This window comes from Gallus gallus, chromosome 4 (assembly GCF_016699485.2).
Source record: "Gallus gallus isolate bGalGal1 chromosome 4, bGalGal1.mat.broiler.GRCg7b, whole genome shotgun sequence".
NCBI lineage: Eukaryota > Metazoa > Chordata > Aves > Galliformes > Phasianidae > Gallus > Gallus gallus.
The window spans coordinates 28510918-28528930 of NC_052535.1; the positions used below are offsets into that span (position 1 = coordinate 28510918).

At 42.6% G+C, this 18013-nt stretch overlaps 1 protein-coding gene across 3 annotated transcripts in view; it reads right to left on the reverse strand.

Annotated features, from left to right (window-relative positions):
- The window catches only part of SLC7A11 (solute carrier family 7 member 11), a 57200-nt gene that overhangs the window by 20811 nt on the left and 18376 nt on the right, over positions 1-18013 (reverse strand). For all 3 annotated transcript variants that reach the window (XR_001463685.4, XM_426289.7, XM_025150077.3), the window contains exon 6: positions 16953-16997. Coding sequence is in view for 2 of the 3 variants with exons in the window: in XM_426289.7 (XP_426289.3) it covers positions 16953-16997 (45 nt within the window). In the remaining variant the exon portion in view is untranslated. The remainder of the gene's footprint in view (positions 1-16952; positions 16998-18013) is intronic.

Sequence of the window (18013 nt, forward strand, 5' to 3'; positions counted from 1 at the left end):
ATGATAGGGAATGCAAGTAAAACAGGGCCTAAATTTTAAGAAATATGTATCTAAAAAAGAAATAAAATAGACTTGAAACCTAAGGTATAAATCATCCTCCTGTGACTTCTCACTCAGGTCTTTGATAAACCATCCCCATATATCCCTTGAGTGTCAGTATCTCATGTCTCTAGATTGCTCCATTTGCAATCTTACTGTACAAAGTTAATGACCATTTCCAAGAGATGTATAAATAAACAGACCTGGCTTTTATTTTGCACTGTAACTTGACCATAAATCACATCCTTCAGGAGGACCTACAGGCCCAAAGGATCTTAGCTAGCTTTTCTTTCTCCTTGTAACAGTCAGTCCTGCTCACCCCTGCATGGGCCAGGCTTGCTCCTGGGAGCTCAGCACTGGAGGAAAGTCAGGTGCCTGAAAAACCTGGAAGCAGCAGAGCAGGATCTCTGAGGGATCTGTGCTCAGCATTTCACAGCCCAAAATGAGTGATGATCCTCAGACCTTTCATGGATGGCGGTTGCTCACCTTTAGAGACAGCGTCAATCATCTAGGGAATGGCAAGAAAGGTGTGCCTTAGCTTGGACCCATAATTAAAACGGTGTCTGCCACTCTCTTCCACAAAAGCTTGTCTTTTAAAGAAAAGTCTAGACTCAGAGAATTCAAATACAAATATATTGTCACAATTGGGCTCTCAATCATGACTTTGATAAATGACTTCCTTGTTCCCTATCAAGCGTCAGTATTTTGACATGCTCTGTTTATGTCACTGGTAGGAAACTTTCATGTACTCTAGGAAGCTTGGAACTTTTTCCATTTGAGGCTCAAAAACTCAGATTTCATTTGTATTGCCTAGCTCATATTCAGCCAGGAGATGAAGGGAGCACCTCTGCTCCTTCACACACTCCAGCTTTGTATTTTCTTCTGAGGCCTATTTGCCGGCGGTGCTTACAGCCCTGTCAGTCACAGAGGTTATGATGAGAAACAATAGTAAATCACAGTGCTTGCTTGGAGGCAAGGGAGCTGTAACCACCAACCTGACATGAGATGCTAAAAATAAAACACTGGCTGGGACTATCATTTCCATCGCATATGGAAATGAAGGGGAGTGGAACAGAGCAGCACTTCCAGGCTCTCCCTTCCAGCCTGCGTTATCTAGTACAGGATCTCAGCTCTAACTTCCTCTTAACTCTTCAGCACAGAAACATATCTCACTGCCAGACTTAAAATAAATGTAATAAGAAGGGTGTCAAGAGATAATTGCCTATTAAAAGTAGTTTTATCTATTACAGGAGGTTGTCCTGGAAGTCTGAAACTATTAAATCTCTAAGCATCTGATTTATGAATGGGGTCGACTCTCTGCAGGCAGAATCACTTCTAGCAGGAAAGGAAGCATCTCCTGAAGCTCCCTGCACATTTCCCAGCCTGTGGAGCTATGGTCCGACAGAACCATTTCCCATAAGGCACCGAGAGCAGCAGGCAGAGCTGGCAGTAGCTGGAGTGGGATTTAGCAGTGCAAACAAGGCACTCGAGATGGGAAATGAGCTGACCAGGCCCCATAGCTCAGAAAGCTAAGCCAGCAGGGAGCAGCTACCAAGTAACAATAATGTAAATGCCAGGAAAGAGATTATGGCGCTTGCAACTGGGTTCCCAATAAAAACACCTGTTACAGCACCCTTCCCATACTCCCACAGGTACCCAAGTAATTGCAGGTAACAGGGCTGGGGTGAAAGCAGAGCGCTGCCTTGCTCTGTACGTATTTCTATTGTCTATACTGAGGACATATGTTTCTGATTTATGGAACAGTAAATGGCAAAGCGACACCATGAGTAATGCAAGGGAAAGGGCTGGTGCGTTTGCTATCATTCTGGAAATGAACCACAGGGGTTCAGAGCCCATGATGAGCAGCCTGCATACCAAGCACCTCGCCCAGCTCCTGGTGTGGGTACAGGAGGGAACGCTGCCCCTCATCCGGCATCTGAACTTCTAATGAAGCACTGCCATTAGCATATTAATGACGCCTTATGGGAGCAACAGAAGACAAACGCTGAGGAGCGCAGAGGGGTGGAGGGAGGAGCGTGTGTCTGCATGTGTGTCTCTGAAAGGAATCGGATTTTTCATACTTGTTGAATTCCCTGACATTTAATTTTGAGCAGAAGAGTTTCCACAATGCCAAAGATCATGAAGGAACAATTTGCTGCTGTATGTTACCATTGATATTTCGGCATGAATGGAAATTGCGCCGTTCGGTGATGAAAAGAGCAGCTACTTGTAATGAGGAGCACCATGGAAACTGAAATATCATTTACCAAGGCAGGCTCTTCTGCTCAAGGAATTCAAAACGAGAAAAATGGCAACTGCAGGTGCCTTGCAGCATTAGAATTTTAAAGCTATAAAAGGCTTTAAATGAAATTAGAAGGAGAGCTCTTAACAATACCGCATTGCTAAGAAGGGGCTGTCCAGCAGACAGATATTTTGCTATGCAGTAAGTAAGGAAACGAGCCTCCAGCTAAGGACAGCCCAGTAGACAGGTCCCAGACATGGGACAGCACAATGAAACAACTCCACAAAATGACAGGGTTCTGATACAGAAGAAAAATCCATCCAATTCCGAGTGTGAGCTGAAATGTGCCTTTGCTGAGTACAGTAACCGGAGGCAACTGAACAGACTTCAAATGGGAATATCTACTTCTCTATTATATTAGCTTTATTGCTTCTCACTAAAAATTCATAATAATTGAACTACAGTCACATGCATAGGAGAAGAAAAGCATATGCATACAACATTTTCAAAATCAGTGGCGAAGCTGAATTTTCATTTTCTGTGTCCAAGCTGAGACTCTCAAGTCTAAGCCTTAAAGGCTTGGATTTAAGGTGAAAGGTACTGAAGGTACTTAAGGTATAAAGTACATTATGGTATTAAAACCCTTCTGAAAAACCAACTCCTTCAAGGTATTTTGAATCAGACTGTGACAGGAACTAGCCAGAATTATTCTTTTTCAATGATCTTGGACAGTATGGTCAGTGAGGCTTAGGATATTTTTTTAAGATGGGTCTTTGCAATTGCACACTGTCCAATGTACCTTCGGTCAATAAGATGCTACTCTCTCAAGCTAAAATCTTAGAACAAAGTGACAGTTTTTTTCAGACCCTTCTATGTCGTCTTAGTCACACTCAATATCAACCCATTAAAAAGCTCTGTAACCATGCCACCAAGAAGCCCTGTGCCCTGGCACTCCATAGAACACTGGCCAGCAGCATCCTCTCTAACATTCACACCTAAAAGCAAGCCTAGAAAGAACACCTCAGACCCACAAGAAGCTCATTCTGCAATGAAGTTTCACTCAAGGAAATGCAATTTCACGATCTTTGTCAATAAATATTTACATTCATCTGCTCTTGTTTAGCAGCAGTTTTTGTTGTTGCTGTTGTTGTTCTGTAGTAAGTAAATGTGAAAAAACAGAAGCGCCTGTCCTTCATGATAAGATGAGCCTGATTCTTTTTTCACTAAAATAATCCCAACACAAGTTAAACCTCTTGTCATACTGGAGTGCTGCTATTCTCTATCCATTCTGATGACCTATGGTGGGAGTTTCTCCATTGCTGTTAGATCTTCAAATGATGATATCAAAACTATCCTTCTAAGGGACACTTCATTCCATCATACTTCAAAAATTAAATACTGTTATTATATACTCCATATTTTTTGCAATGAAGAAAACATAATGACAAGGTGAAGATGCAAATAACAGTTCTTGCTCAACAACAAGCGCTACAAGTGAATGAGGATTGACATAATAGGCCACAGCAGTGCAACTTGAAAAATGCAGATTATTCACTTCATAGATCCTCTGAAGCCATTATAGTCTTATATAAATCCACTTAGTTTACAGTTCATGGATACAGGCTACACTGTAATTTAAATGATTGAAAACCCTTATGGGATGTTAGTTAACCATTTCCTTCACTTAAATAAAATATCACTGTCATCACATGTTTAAATTTCCAGCACACACTAAGCCAAATATCAAAACACAAGCTACACAGTAAGTGACCCTCTTCCAAAGTATCAGCAAACCCATAGGCATACACACAAAACAGCTACCATGTAGGGAAGAGGTATGCAGAGGAACATGAATCTCAACACTCACTGGGTAAGAGGAGCCTACAGCCTTCTCTGATGGAAATTCTGCCATCGCACAGAGTGGGAGATGTTCATCTACAGGAAAGATGCACAAAGCCAAATGGTCTTGTTTTGATATAACTGCAGTGTAACTTAAATACAAGTCAGCAATTCCACTGCTCATTAAAGTTGAACAAATAAGACAGCATAAATGTTGAGTAAGTTGCTCTGCTAGCTGATGTAAGTGAAATATACATCGTTTCTCATGTATGATGATACCATCGCTATTGATGCTTTGACTAGGCTGTTCTAAAGGATAAATACTCTTGATGACATGGTACATGGTAATTACAGACTGTGCAGTTCTGTAAGTCACTTCTCATACACCTGGGGACAATAAGGAACATAATACTCTCGGTATTTTAGTAGTTATTTCCTTTATTTGTGTTTTGTTCTGCAACTTGTGCTTTATACAAACAAAAAAATGCTACTGCACCTTCAGTCAGCTGCTGGAATCAGCCTATAGACGTTTAAGATGGTGCTCTAGTAAAAGATTGCTATTAATGGCATACAAGAGGCTACTACTGATTCTGACATAACACTGAACATTGGCTTAGGGCTCCGCATGTTATCATATTTCTGAGGCTCAGCACTGAAGGGAAAGGGGAACAAGGGGTGCACAAAGAAACTCTTCCAATTCTGCAACCAGGAAAAGCTGTATCAGGCACAGACCATTAAGCTGAATTAGCCCAGCAGTCTCTGCTGTACGTAGTTACCCTTAGGTAGCAGGTGTTGGCTTGCTTTTGCAAATAACAGGAAAAACAGTTGTTAGTCTAGGTCAAAGGTTTCCTCTTATCTATGTGATCTACATAGTAGTACTCAACAGCAAAAAGAGAGTTGGAGAGTTGCAAAATGGCACTCTGTATCAAAGGGCAAGCTCCGAAACATGCCAAGTACCCTTATGTTTTGTTACCTTATCTGGCTGCCAGCCTGAAGTGCAACCTGATAGCAGTTATCAGCCACCACAATCGGGGTTTACCTGCATTGCACTAGTATACAAACATGCAGGTCATCACAGCTGAATGAAAAACTGGTTCCCAAACCAGTAGTTCTTAGATAGCCAAAGCACTTGTTGATTTGGGCTGGTATGTTTGACGTTAACAGATCACATCACCATGCTGTAGCTGACGCTGTAAGTCTATAGACTTAAGTTTATCTGATTCCTACTGGGACACCATTTGGTTTTGTCTGGTTAGCTGGTGTGGTGAGTTTACTCACTTTCATATCTACCATAAATGCACTGCCCTCTCACCTCTTCTCTGGTGAATTCAGCCAGGCCACCAAGACAAACCTGCTTAAGAACCCCCAAAAAATGAACAAAAAGGTCTGACAAAAGTCCAGGGCCTTCACTAGCTTAAACCTGAGTTGTGATCTCTCCAGTAAAACAGAACAGGTTTTACAGCTTTGGAGCTTTAAGACTGCATCCGTCTTAAATTCAGTCAGTCTTCATTGCAGTCTTATTCCTGCAATGAATATTCTGCAGAGCAGCTCTGAGTTCCCATGTGCTGTCATCCTCCTATACACGTACAGCTGTGGATCTGGGGCTGCGTGTCCCTCAGCGAAACAGGAGATGTTCCAATAGGCTTGCATGTATTTTGGGTGCCAAAGTGGGGAAAATGAAGGAAAACACAAGGCAGTGGAAACTCAGAAGGTTACATTGTTTAGTTGTTACATTACATGAGCCTGCTGTTAAAGCAGATTAGGATATTGCCAACTACCCAGGGAGATTGTGAATAAACATTTGTTTTACTTCTCTAGCAGGGCTGATTCGCAGTAACAATGATTCACAAAAACAAACAGAGAAGGCAAAAAGCAAAGCAAACACACCTTGCACTCAGCAGGTTATCACATCAGCACGCCAAGTGGGCCGCCAGGGCTTGGAGCAGGCAACCCGCTCTGCAGCAATGTGACACGGGGCAACGCAAACACAGCACAGCCTCAGCAACAGGCCGGGCAGCCGCCTCCCAGCGCTGATGCAAACATGGACGCACACCATGTTGTTATGCTCGGAGACACCAAAACTTTGTAAAACTTTTGGGAAAAGACAAAAAGGCTCCTGGGGTTCTGTACCACCCAAGAGCCCCCTAGCAAGGCAAGGAGAGGCCCAACAGCACCAGCTGAGCTCCTTGAGTTCTGCTTCCTCAAAAGAGTTCAGCAGAGGATGAGAGGCCAGGCTGATGGCTCGCCTCTTCAGCATCCACCACAGTGTGGATATTTGCCCCAGGGCAATAGCTTCACCTCTACCTGGTCACAACACCTTACATCTTCAGCATCAAACCAACAGGGAAAGTCACTTGTTAAAATCAGGATGTCACAATATCTTCAGCCTCTCGCCCCCTCCCCACCCTAGAAGAGATTACCCCACACCGATGCATTTGCAGCACTACCAATAATCTTCAGAAAGTCCTTACTGTTTCCAGAATTCTAAGAGATTTCAGACATTCTCATTTCAAGTTGAGCTTTTGTCTTAAACCACAGAATCTATGTAAATATGAGCAAATCTAGCAAAGGAAGCATTTCCTTAAGGTAGATGCCTTAGCAGAAAGATGGTCGCATCACCTCTCTCACACCCCAAAGAAGCATAGCCATCACCAGCAGTGTCGGCATGGCAGTATGGCCTTGACCTCCCTAAATACCTTCCACCCTCTTTTCCTTCCATCTTCCAATGATGCTTGCTGACTATTTCTGATTCCTCAAGCAGCTGACTACCCTTCTGATTTCATTGCTAAAACCATTTACAATATCTTTATTACATTCTTAAAACATAAAAGGGATTAGAATCAGATACTGTATCAGACAATTAGGAGAAAGTGAATAGAAATTGCACTATTAATTTCAATACAAATATCCACAGCTAAAAGACAGCACAGCAATACTGAACCCTATGTCTACAGCATTCATCTTTGTTCTTCCATTTTGCCCATCACCCTTCCTTAGGCATCCATGTGCTTTAAGTTAGCTCTGACTGTTTGAAATGCTCACACTAGGAAAATAAAGCAGAACAAATGAACAGAAAAGACAACTATGCTTTCCTTTATTATGACCTCAAAGCTTAAGCTGTCAAAGTTACGTCTCCCAGTCCTGAATATTTCCACAGCTGTCACCTCGACTTTTGTGTGAGCAGGAGCATTTCGTACCAGGAATATAAATGTTAGAAGAGGTAATTATACAAGTGACCTTGCCTTTCTTCATTCAATAGTGAATTATTAGTCTTCCCAACTGCAATTTTATGAGACATCCTTATTGCCTTAATTAATGATCAAGGTATATCTTTGAAGCCTTTACAGACACCACAGATTACATCAGTCTCTTTTCTCATTTATACTTTCTGACCTGTCACAGGTAGCTCTAATGAAGTGGAAGAAGCAGAGGACAGAAAGACTGGAAGTCACTTGAACCAGTTCAAATGCTAAACTGATGTTTAGAAAGCAGCCATGAATTACACAGGTGCCAGGGCCTGAAAACTGCAGGCAAAGATCATTTCTCCTCTTCATGGCACGGAAATGTCCCAGTGGACTCAGCACTCATATAAGCACCATTAAAGATGGGCTGGGGAAAGAAACAGAAATACACCAGGGAAAAGGAAAAAGAAATAGCAATGTTTGTTGAATGCATGTTACACACACATTCCTAGGCATTACAGATGGTGATAGCACCCATGAGGTCAGTCCCTAACTAAATGTGCAAGGGAAATGTGCACGCACGGGAAAGCAGTGCATATGTGCAGCAGCTACCTGTAGCTGCCTGCAGAGGTGATAGTGCCCAGTGAGATAGGCAGCGTGTGTTATCCTTGCTGCTGAAGCCTTTTCTCCCTCTGATCCCTGTTCCAGATAGCAGGTGAGTTGATGCCATGAGCCTTCCTCCCAGTCCTTCTGCTGTCTGCTTGCACTGGTCAGGTGAATTCAAAGCAAGAAGTGCACGTGTCAGAGACAAGGCAGGGGATCCTGCCTGGCAGAGTCTTTGTGTATGTGGTGTCAACCACTGCAAGCTCATGTTGCATGGCATGTCCTGCTTTCCAGGTGTGCTCCCTGTTTCCTCTCTCTTGACCTCTACCCAGAAGACAACACTGCATCCTTAGGGGAAGGAACTCCCAGGTGCAGTAGGAGAAATTTGCATTCAGTAGCCTCGAACAGGGAAAACAAAAATTAGAGGGCTGAATTCACATCCTTGCCTGTTATGAGGTATTACTTACAGTAGCTACTGTGCTGAAACACTTGAAAACTGCAGTGCCAAAGAAACACCTCTGCTGCAAGACTATGGGGGTAACTCATGTTACCCAATCTAAAAATCTAGTTCAGTGCAATAGAAGTTAAAAAAAAAATCACTTGGATTTTAATTTGGGTCACCAATCTCAATTCTCTCCTGACCTTTTCCCTGTTTTCATTCAAGCTACCAACAATTAGTCACAGTTCCCTTTCTTCACTCCAGGTGGTTGAAATTGAATCCAGGTGGATTCAGTGACTCCCACCAAACCCCATCACAGACAGCCCCCAAGCACGGCTCACAAGCACACTGCAGCCCTTCAAACATTTGTACGCCTCATGAATTGTTTAATTGCATCCACCCTCAGAGAAGTAACAGCTTGTGAAGGCTAGGCCATCTACAGCAGGTCTCCTGGGCAGGGGGGGGGGGGGGGGGGCTTGGGGGGTGGTTGGAGAAGAGAGAGAAGTAAAAGCTGAAGGCAGAACTCAGCTAAACCTACCACAGCATCTGCTGTTCCAGCATGGACCATTTGTTCCAGGTCCTTTCACTTGTGACCCTAAAATCTCCACTCACCGACGTGCAGGACTGCACAGCAGTATATCTTGAAGGAAGTCTGGCTGCTTTTATAAAAGTGCATTATTCCTTATTGATTTACTGCCATTCCCACTAGGAATTAGGAAGCAATTGCAAGAAAATTTTCCCAACTGCAATACTACCATTCCTAGGCTGACATCACAGCTGGCCAAGCGGCTTGTTCAGTCCCCCACACTCTGCAATTAGCTTAGAATCCAAGCTGCCCCAAACCATCAGCAAAAATTAGCTGGAATCAACTACAAATTAAGTAATAATTACTCCTTCCTAACGACGAATTGTATTTATGAAGCATATCATGTCACGGCTAACGACTGCATTGCCTCCCACATAATATTTTGTCAGGCATTTCTTAGCCTGATGCTGTACCTGGGGCCTTTGGGTATTACACATTGGGAAGCTTGGCAGGAGCCAGGGGCTGAGCACTGCAGGCTGCCAGGCAGAGCCACAGACACACTCCACACCCAGACCCAGACCTGAGTTTCATGGGCACCACTGAGACACAGCACATAGCAGTACAGATGCTTTAGAAATCAGGGTAAAACTATCAAGTGACCTGGCAATCAACTTCTTCCAAACTAGATGTTTACTGAAAAGAAAAAAAAAAGATGATAAATAGGAACAAAGCAACTCAGAATATTTGGGTCCCACTCTAAGAGAATCTCCAGCTTGCAGCAAAAGAAGGAGCATCAAAACAATTAGAGTAAAAAAGTGCAAAAATGTAATTCCGTACTGAGATTTCAGAAATCCGAACCCATCTAAAAAAACATGTGTCCAAGGCTGAAAAGCTTAGCTTCAGAAATGAATTATCAGCCTCATAATAAGAAACTATAATGAATGAGTTGATGATATGAGGCACGCAAGCAGTAAGCAGTTAATAAGCTTAGAGAAAGAGCGAAAGTAAAAGCAAGTTCATTTTATCAAGACCAATTTCATGCCGGTGAACTAGCTCCCCTATGATCTAATAATGATCTCTTTCTCCCTCACAAAAACACACAAATGCTACTGAATCGCAGACTTAATTAAATTCTTTTTTATATACTTCACAAATAGCAAAACCCATTCTTGATTCTGTGTAAGTAGGATACTTGGTCTGGTAAACTGTTTTCTGCATTCAGGAGATTCACTTCCCCCATTAAAGGTCCTTATAGATCTGAAGGCTGTGAATCTATCATTTTACCCCTGACAAAGGGCACAGTTAAACTCTGGAAAGGGAGGTTAGATTCACTGGTGTTTGGACAACTTGTCTTCTGAGATGCTTAGCAGAGAACTGATGGAATTTAGGCAGTTTGCTATGCTGTCGGGTGTAAGGGAAATGAGAAAGAGTAAGATTTCTTTAATGACAACTCAGAACTACCTGGAGAGTTTTAAATAGAACATTCTCACTCTACGATGAATAAATATGAGTAAATATTCAAAGAGAAAAATAACTCAATACACAAGTAATGTACTGATCTGAGTTTCGCTTTAAGGTAATCTGATGAATTCACATGAGCAAATGGGCTTTGCAAAATAGCTGAAAGATTAGCATTTGTCTCTCCCGATTATCTCTAGATGTAATCCTATAATTTCTGCACCGAATATTTGGCACTGTGGCCCGACATGAACAAAACAACTTGCAGTCAAATGCATCTTTTACGAGGAAATGGAACAGAATAACACAAGAAAGGTTTCAATCTCCAGGTAGAGAAGCTGCTCCGCTTACGTAAAGGCAGGATATCTGAATCCAGCTTTAGACTTAAAAGGATTTGGACTTATACCCAGCTACTTTGTGAGAAAGCTTGTCCAAAGTTCATTTGAAAAAAAAAAGATTGTAGCCTCATGGGGAAAACCCTCGGGTGCTAATTGCTGCCAGGTCTGTGTACGTACCTACACGCGCTCCCTTGTTCTGCTGATACCACATGAGCCCTACAGGACTGTGCCCTAAAGAAGCCACACACAGGGCTTAATCCACCTGCTAAAGCCTTTGGATCAGGCAGGAGATACAGTTTTAAATCCAAAGAAAGTTTCTGGGTTCTCCAACATTGGAACAACATACATACTCCCAAATTGCAGCCCGGACACAGTCCCTCTCACACCATAAGGCAGATACAAACAGGAGGGAGGAGAGAAAGCAGGGAAATGGGAGAAGAAAAAATGAAGTAGCCCAGTCTTCATTTTCTAAGCAAGTCTGTGCCTGACCAGATCTCCTGAGTCCCCGTTCGGTGCTTTTAACTACATTGTCTTTCTTTCCCAAATAAAAAGCGGTGCTGGGGTGGGTTACAAATTACAGACAGGATAGCTGGAGGGAGGTCAGCCTCTAACTTCACTCATTTTCTGGTTCCTAAGATTATAATCATCGATATTCTGCTTGGGAATAGAGCTTGACATTGAATTATAAATTATCAAAATGAACAGAGAAGCACAGAGGTAGCAGTGGCTTTTGTCCTCTCAATGAACATTGAAACTATTTTCCATCGTGATTGCTGAGCGCACCGCACACATGGAGTAACTACTACTGGTGGTCTAGACTGGTGGCGAGCAGCAGCACAATTCAAGTTCCTGATATTGATTTTGGAAGGGGAGGTTTATCCTAATGTGAAGTGCCAAAATCAGACAGCTACAAACAAGGGAACTGGGGGGGTTTCGGTGTCTCAGCCACAATTCTCCTCCCACCCATCTGCATCCCTATTGGTGCTCAGACACCCTGAAAAAGCCTCGCTCAGTCCTCCTAGATGCCAAGTGTGACTTTCAACTTTAATTAATACAAATGGGGGTACGCTTTAGATTAATTAGACACGACACTCACATTATTTAAATCCAATATAAAAACAGATTACAGCAAACATTTTGAAACCCTGATTTTACAAAATGTCTAATGACATCAAGCCTTGGTGACTTGCTATACATCTACTGTTTCTGCTTCCTTAGAAAAGAAGGAATAAATGAAGTGAGAAGAACACTGGAAAAATCTAATAGACAAACTGACTAATCTCAGACCCCAAGGTCATAGCAAAGCAATTCATTTCTTGGCTTTTCAACAGCACAAGACATGATTTATCAATCTGAGACCAGGCTTATAAACACTATACATCTCAATAATATGTTCTTTGCACTGTGTAACTTTTTAAACAATGATAGATTGCTTGGGCTGGACCAAAGTTATTTTACAAACAGAAATAGAATTTTTGCAAATGAAATAGTCCAACAGGGAGAAAAAAAAAAAAAAAGAAAAAAAAAAAAAAGAAAAAAAGAGATGAGGCCAGATAGCAGATTTACTTAACTGTATCTGCTGTAAAATATTTCCAGGCTCCACATCCTTTAAAAAGTCTCCTGTTCATCACTTTATGCAACTGAAATTGAAGATCACTAAAGCAAAAATATTTCCTAAGTCCAACAGCACTAACAGAAAATTACATTGCCAAAGAAAATGTAGGTATTGGGGTAGCAGAAGGATTGTGAACCAATACCTGCAGTTGCCCACCTGATCACAGACTTCCCTCAAGTCGTTAATGAGTTCAAGTCTTAGTTTCCTTTCTCTTAAACTGAAGTAATATTTTTGCTCTTCCGCCAAGAGCCTAATCTTTATAACATGAAGCCTTCAGGCTCATCATCTGCTCACACTGAGGACGTGGCTCATGAATTTTTTAAAGCAGGGCTCTCTTTGGCCAGCACCTGACATGAGCTGGCCCCAACTTTGACGAGGCTCTGAAGGCAGCGCTGTAATGTAAAACACTGCTGTACCATTTCCTCCTCTGCAGCTTGTCAAATTTCCTGACAGAGTCGAGCGCCGGCTTCAGAGCCTGCTCCACCTGCAAAGGGAGGAAGGAAGTGCTGGCCGGGCACCTGCTGCTTCTGGGGTCTTGATTGGAATAACTCGGTCTGTTTCTTGGAAGTGCAGAACAGAGGCTCAAGAATACAGATGAGCTCAAAGACTATGTATAAGGAATGAGTCTGAAAGTTCAACACGCTTGATTTCCAGTCCTCTAAATTTACTGCTCCAGGCAACACAGCTCCTGTCAATTTTCAGGTGACAAATACTCTTTCAGAGACCTGGCTGTTCCTTCGCTCACTTATTATTTAGACAATACAATATGACCTCAGTCTGAGTAGGGCTGATCCTTATAATGTAAGAAAATCGAAAAGATCAAAGCCGCGCGTGATGTGGCTGCATGAGGTTATTGTAGGGAAGCTCTGCCTCGGGGATTAGTCAGAGATTCCATTTCAAACAGCAATCACGACTGAGCCAGCACACACATGCAAAGCATGATTTTAAAAAGTAAAAGTAAAAAAGGAATGCGTTATTACATCTCAGTGTTGTTCCACTTACTCGTGTTAATAAAGTTATTTCAGGCTCCTTGTAAAAATACTGCACATTAAAGAAGCTGAGCACTGCAACCACAGCTCCCAGTGGAACAAACACCGACTTGGTGTTGCTTCAGGGCCCTCTGGCACTGATCGAGGGAAGCTCTTTAACAGGAGGGAATAAAAGAAGTAAGTTCAGGCTTAAAAATGAGACATCAAAAGGGGGTTTAGCACGAGACAGAAACAGCTGCTTTTACATCTTATGATAGCTCACGCTATATTAATGTCCTTTTTAGTGTACAAAAGAAGAGGCTGTACCATTTCCAAAGTGAGAATCATTGCTGCTTCAAAAGTCTGGAAAGACAGCAACAGCATTCACTTTCAAGTTGTTTCCTTTCCCATTTTCCCTTCTGTAACTTAAAGGGCGCTTCCTTTCCACTTGGCTCATTTCCACTCTCTCTGTCCAGGATTTCATATCACCGCGGTATCTCAGTGCCTCAGGCCCATAATATTTTATCCTATTTATACACCTAACTCAGCAATTTACTGTGCCTAGGCAGAGTGCTGCACCCATGTAGACTCCCAGGAGCCCTTTCTGCCCATATAAACAACCTCTTTGCCGGAGCACAAGGACAGCTGGGTGAGGCTAAAAGCACCCTCTATCCCTGCATCACTCCTACCCCACTGCCCTTCCAGAGGCATTTGCTACACTCCAACAAGCTTCCCTGTGCACCACGCATCACATCAAACAAAGAAATCCCTATCTGGAAAACTGCACCATCTAAAAGATGACCCAGCAGATGTTTGCATCTTCCTGTGCATTTCATGATATAATCGAGGGCTCTGGTCCTTCTCTCTCTCTCTCCACAACACAAGAACGCAGAGGCAGCCCACGACTTACCCAGCAGAAAGAAGCATTTCTGCATTCCCACTCATGTAAGGGCGCTGCTGCCCCCAGAGCCCTCTCAGCACATTTCCCTGCATGTTTGCTGCAGGAGGGGACGGCTCAGGCTGACCGCCCTGTTACTCTAAAGCTGCCGCACACCTGGAAACAGGCAACTGTGACTGATTCTCTGACAAACATTTACCTTGGCATGCACAGTGCGGAAGGAATCCTCGCGTTCACCTCTGTCGCTGTAAGCAATTTGCATCCCTAACACTGACAAATATTACAAATTGCACACCTGGAGCTGTTACAAGCCCCAAGCGGCTCAAGGCTGCACTTCTTCTTCCATTTCAAAAACACCTGGAGTATCACCACAGCACTACATGTGATCTTTAAAATAAGGAACACTACAAGAGCGAGGGGAAAGACAGTATCTTAGCTCAAAATAAATTATAAAAATGCCCGTGACTCTGAATGTGATCAGTGGTTCGCATGACGCCTGCATGCAACTGGTTTTGGCTTGCTTGGGGGTTTTTGCCATTCACAGGTGGCAAATGGCTGAAAAATATCCCCACTGTTTCATTTCGCCTTTTTGAGTGAACGGAGTCCTGCAACCCCATTTCCAGGGGGTGCAGAGGACTTTCCCAGCACAGCAGGCAAGGAGCCACTTGCCCTGTCCCCACCCGCCAATTACTAAGCAGGGTGTACAATCCCAGCCTTCTCCGTTGTTTGTTTGTCCTGGTGCCCGGAGGTTGTGATCCCAGGCACCCTGCTGCAAGTACTGTGCTCTTTCCTTTATCTTTGTCTCCAAGTGCAACCCAACAAGCAGAGTAATGCAGAGAAGCCCTAACAGCTTTGTGACAGCACTGCACAGGAAAAAGGGAGCTGGTTTTCCAGAGCTGCCTGGGAAGAAATCAAACCAGCTGGGCAAGGCCAGCCCTGCTTTGACAAGGGGGGTGGGACAGCAATGCCTTTCTGTCCTAAGCAGCAGAGGGCAACATGATCAAAAATATGCACTCCTCTAACACAGATGACGCGAAACAAAACACAGCACAAACCAAACTAGCTCTAACAAAAATCACCAATCACTTCAGTCAATCGTCGTACAGCTGGCAGGATGGCAGAGACACATACCTGTATGAAATGTCCCAAAAGACTGTAGGCATGTGTATGTTTAAAAACGTTGTACAGTACTGATGGTAACCGTATGATAGTTCCCAACTTATATTGCATCTAGCAAATGCTTTTGATCCTATCACCAAGTCTGCCTCCCAAGCCATCTCCCAGAATTTCCTGAAGCAGACTTGGACCAGAATCACTTAACTCATTTCATTTAGTTTCACATTTCTTTTTTAATCATTCCGCTGTAAAAGTGATTTTTTTAAAAGCATGAAAGTCCACAGGTCTGCCTCCCTTAACTTTATAAAGTGCACAGATTCCTGGTAGTTAAGCCCAGATCTGCTATGAGATCCTCTAACCCGATTCCCTGCATGTCGCAGGATGGGAAGTGTCAGCCAGCTACTTGACATGGAGCCAAATGACTTGGGTTTCACTAAAGCAAAGCTTCTAAAAAGGTGCTCTGTCTGAATGGAAGACTAACGATGAGGCATCCAATGTTTACATAGGTATTTGTTCTAATGATTAGTCAACCTTGTTAAATAGTAATGCTATTTCTACCTGCATTTGTCTGGCTTCAGCTCCCAGTCATAAATGCCTTGGTATACACATCCTCATGGCACTAAAGAGCCTGTTAACACCCAGGACCCCTCAAAGACAGTGAGACAATAGATATCTGTCAGCCTTTCTGCCACCCTCATGTTTAACATGTCTTTTTTTTATATAATTATTTTTAGGTCTCTCAGAAAAAGCACTGAAGTGTACCAGGCTCAGCTGAGACTCTGAAGAAACCACCTAAAGCCCTTCAGCACACTCCCCACTGATGTCTGTGTGTTGTTTTTTTCTTTACACATCTCAGACGTACAGCTTTATATGATCATACAATGCTGGAGATCTTTTTAAACAGTTATTTGGTACACAACCATGTGTCTCATTTAAAAAAAAAAACCTAAGGAAATGACATCTATCTGATCATTTTTAAACAAGTAAATAGTTATTTTTTCCCTCAAATAACCCAATTGGATTCGGCAAGATGTTTTCTTTAATTGCAGAAAAGGTTCATGTTTTTTTACTATTGGCCACTTCCACCAAGATGTATCTATCAAAGCAGACCTGCCAAGTCAAGCTGTCCATAACAGGAGAGCTTTTCTTTTCACATTTTGCAGACAGGTGCTGTGAGAGATCTCATCTCTGGTTTGAAATAGACTCCCACCAATACTCCATGTTAGGCTTAATTGGATTGGATGCTGTTCTGCACGCATTCAAGCTCCTGCAACATAGAGACATCTAAAGCAAGAAGAACTAAGTATTGGATTAATATTTAAACATAGCAAAACTGCCAAATATTGCAGCAGAGAAGTTTCTCGGGCAAAATTTCCCTGACAGGATACCAGTAACTTTCACTGAAAGGAGCCACTGATAGTTACTTGTATGCTGAGGGGCAGATCGGAGCCCTGGAGAGCTGCTTCGTTTTCTGCTCTCCATGCACATGAAAGCAGAACACATAATAAGGTCACGACAGGCCAAAAATAGCAAATCTTCAAGTAGCTGCAATTCAAACAGATATCAGATCTGCTGGAAAGTAAGCAATTTGACCAGCATGCAGAATTTCTGAAGATCACTACTTTTACAGCATTTTGTAGTTTACAAATACCCTTCAAAAGTTAAAAAAAACATAAAATAGGTACATACTTTTCAGGGTTTTCCACTTCTTCGGTAACAAAATTGAGGTAAAACCTAGGAAAGAATCATAAATACATAATGAGGCCTTGGTAGATTTTAATTCTGTATTTATTTCATAGAGAATCAAGAAGATGCATTTAGTTCAGCAGTACTGTTAATTCCAGCAGGCTCCTCACGCTTGGGAAGGGAATTCTCAGAAATGACAGCAAAGCAGAAAAAAAGACAAGGGCTACGTCGTGTCATTGTGGGATGAAATCACAACTTTTCCCCTGACATACTAGGCCAACTATACTCACCCTAACACTACACAGACACACCCAAAGATATGCACCCTCAGGTCTTTCGCCATGTTTGTTACTAGACTTGCTAGTGTGTACAGCACCGGATAGTTCCAAAGAAAGATGGCCTCTGGCTAACAGGACCCCTAGGAAATTTTTTCTAGTCTGAGTGCTGCTACCAGCTAGAAGTAATTTGGTCGTCCTGCATTAGTCATTTTATTAATGCAAAGGCATGTTTCCTTGCATTCTTTTCTCTACTTGTCTTTTTTCTGCCAGCATTTTATACCCAGTAGTCTACACTTGCTCTTGGCAGGATGAGCCCACATACATAAGCAATACCACCTTTGTTTTGTACTTTAAAGCTGTATCATTAAAAGATAATAGTGTCACAGACTACGCATAAATTTCTGCCTCCATCCTGGGACACATCACCAGCACTTGCAGCACTCCTTCACATTCAGCTTATTGGATTGATTTAGCCCCATGAAACTGATAGTGCAAGGGTATTGACACTCCACTTAATGGTCTGCTCTTCTGTGCTCTGAGGCAATCAATTTGAGCTGGTGACAAAGACAAATAGGCAGCTTAGGAGAAGCACTAGCCAAACGAGATCTTTTCCTGCTAATTTCTTCTATAAGTGGCAAATCAGGACCATGAAATAAAAGTCAGAAAGTGTAAGAGAAAAACAGAGATGATTTTTATTTTAGGAAGTTTGGAACATCATGTGGAAAAACGAAAAGAAATGGGAAAGAAACAACAGCAGAATAGCAATCTTCTTGATGTAAGATTTCA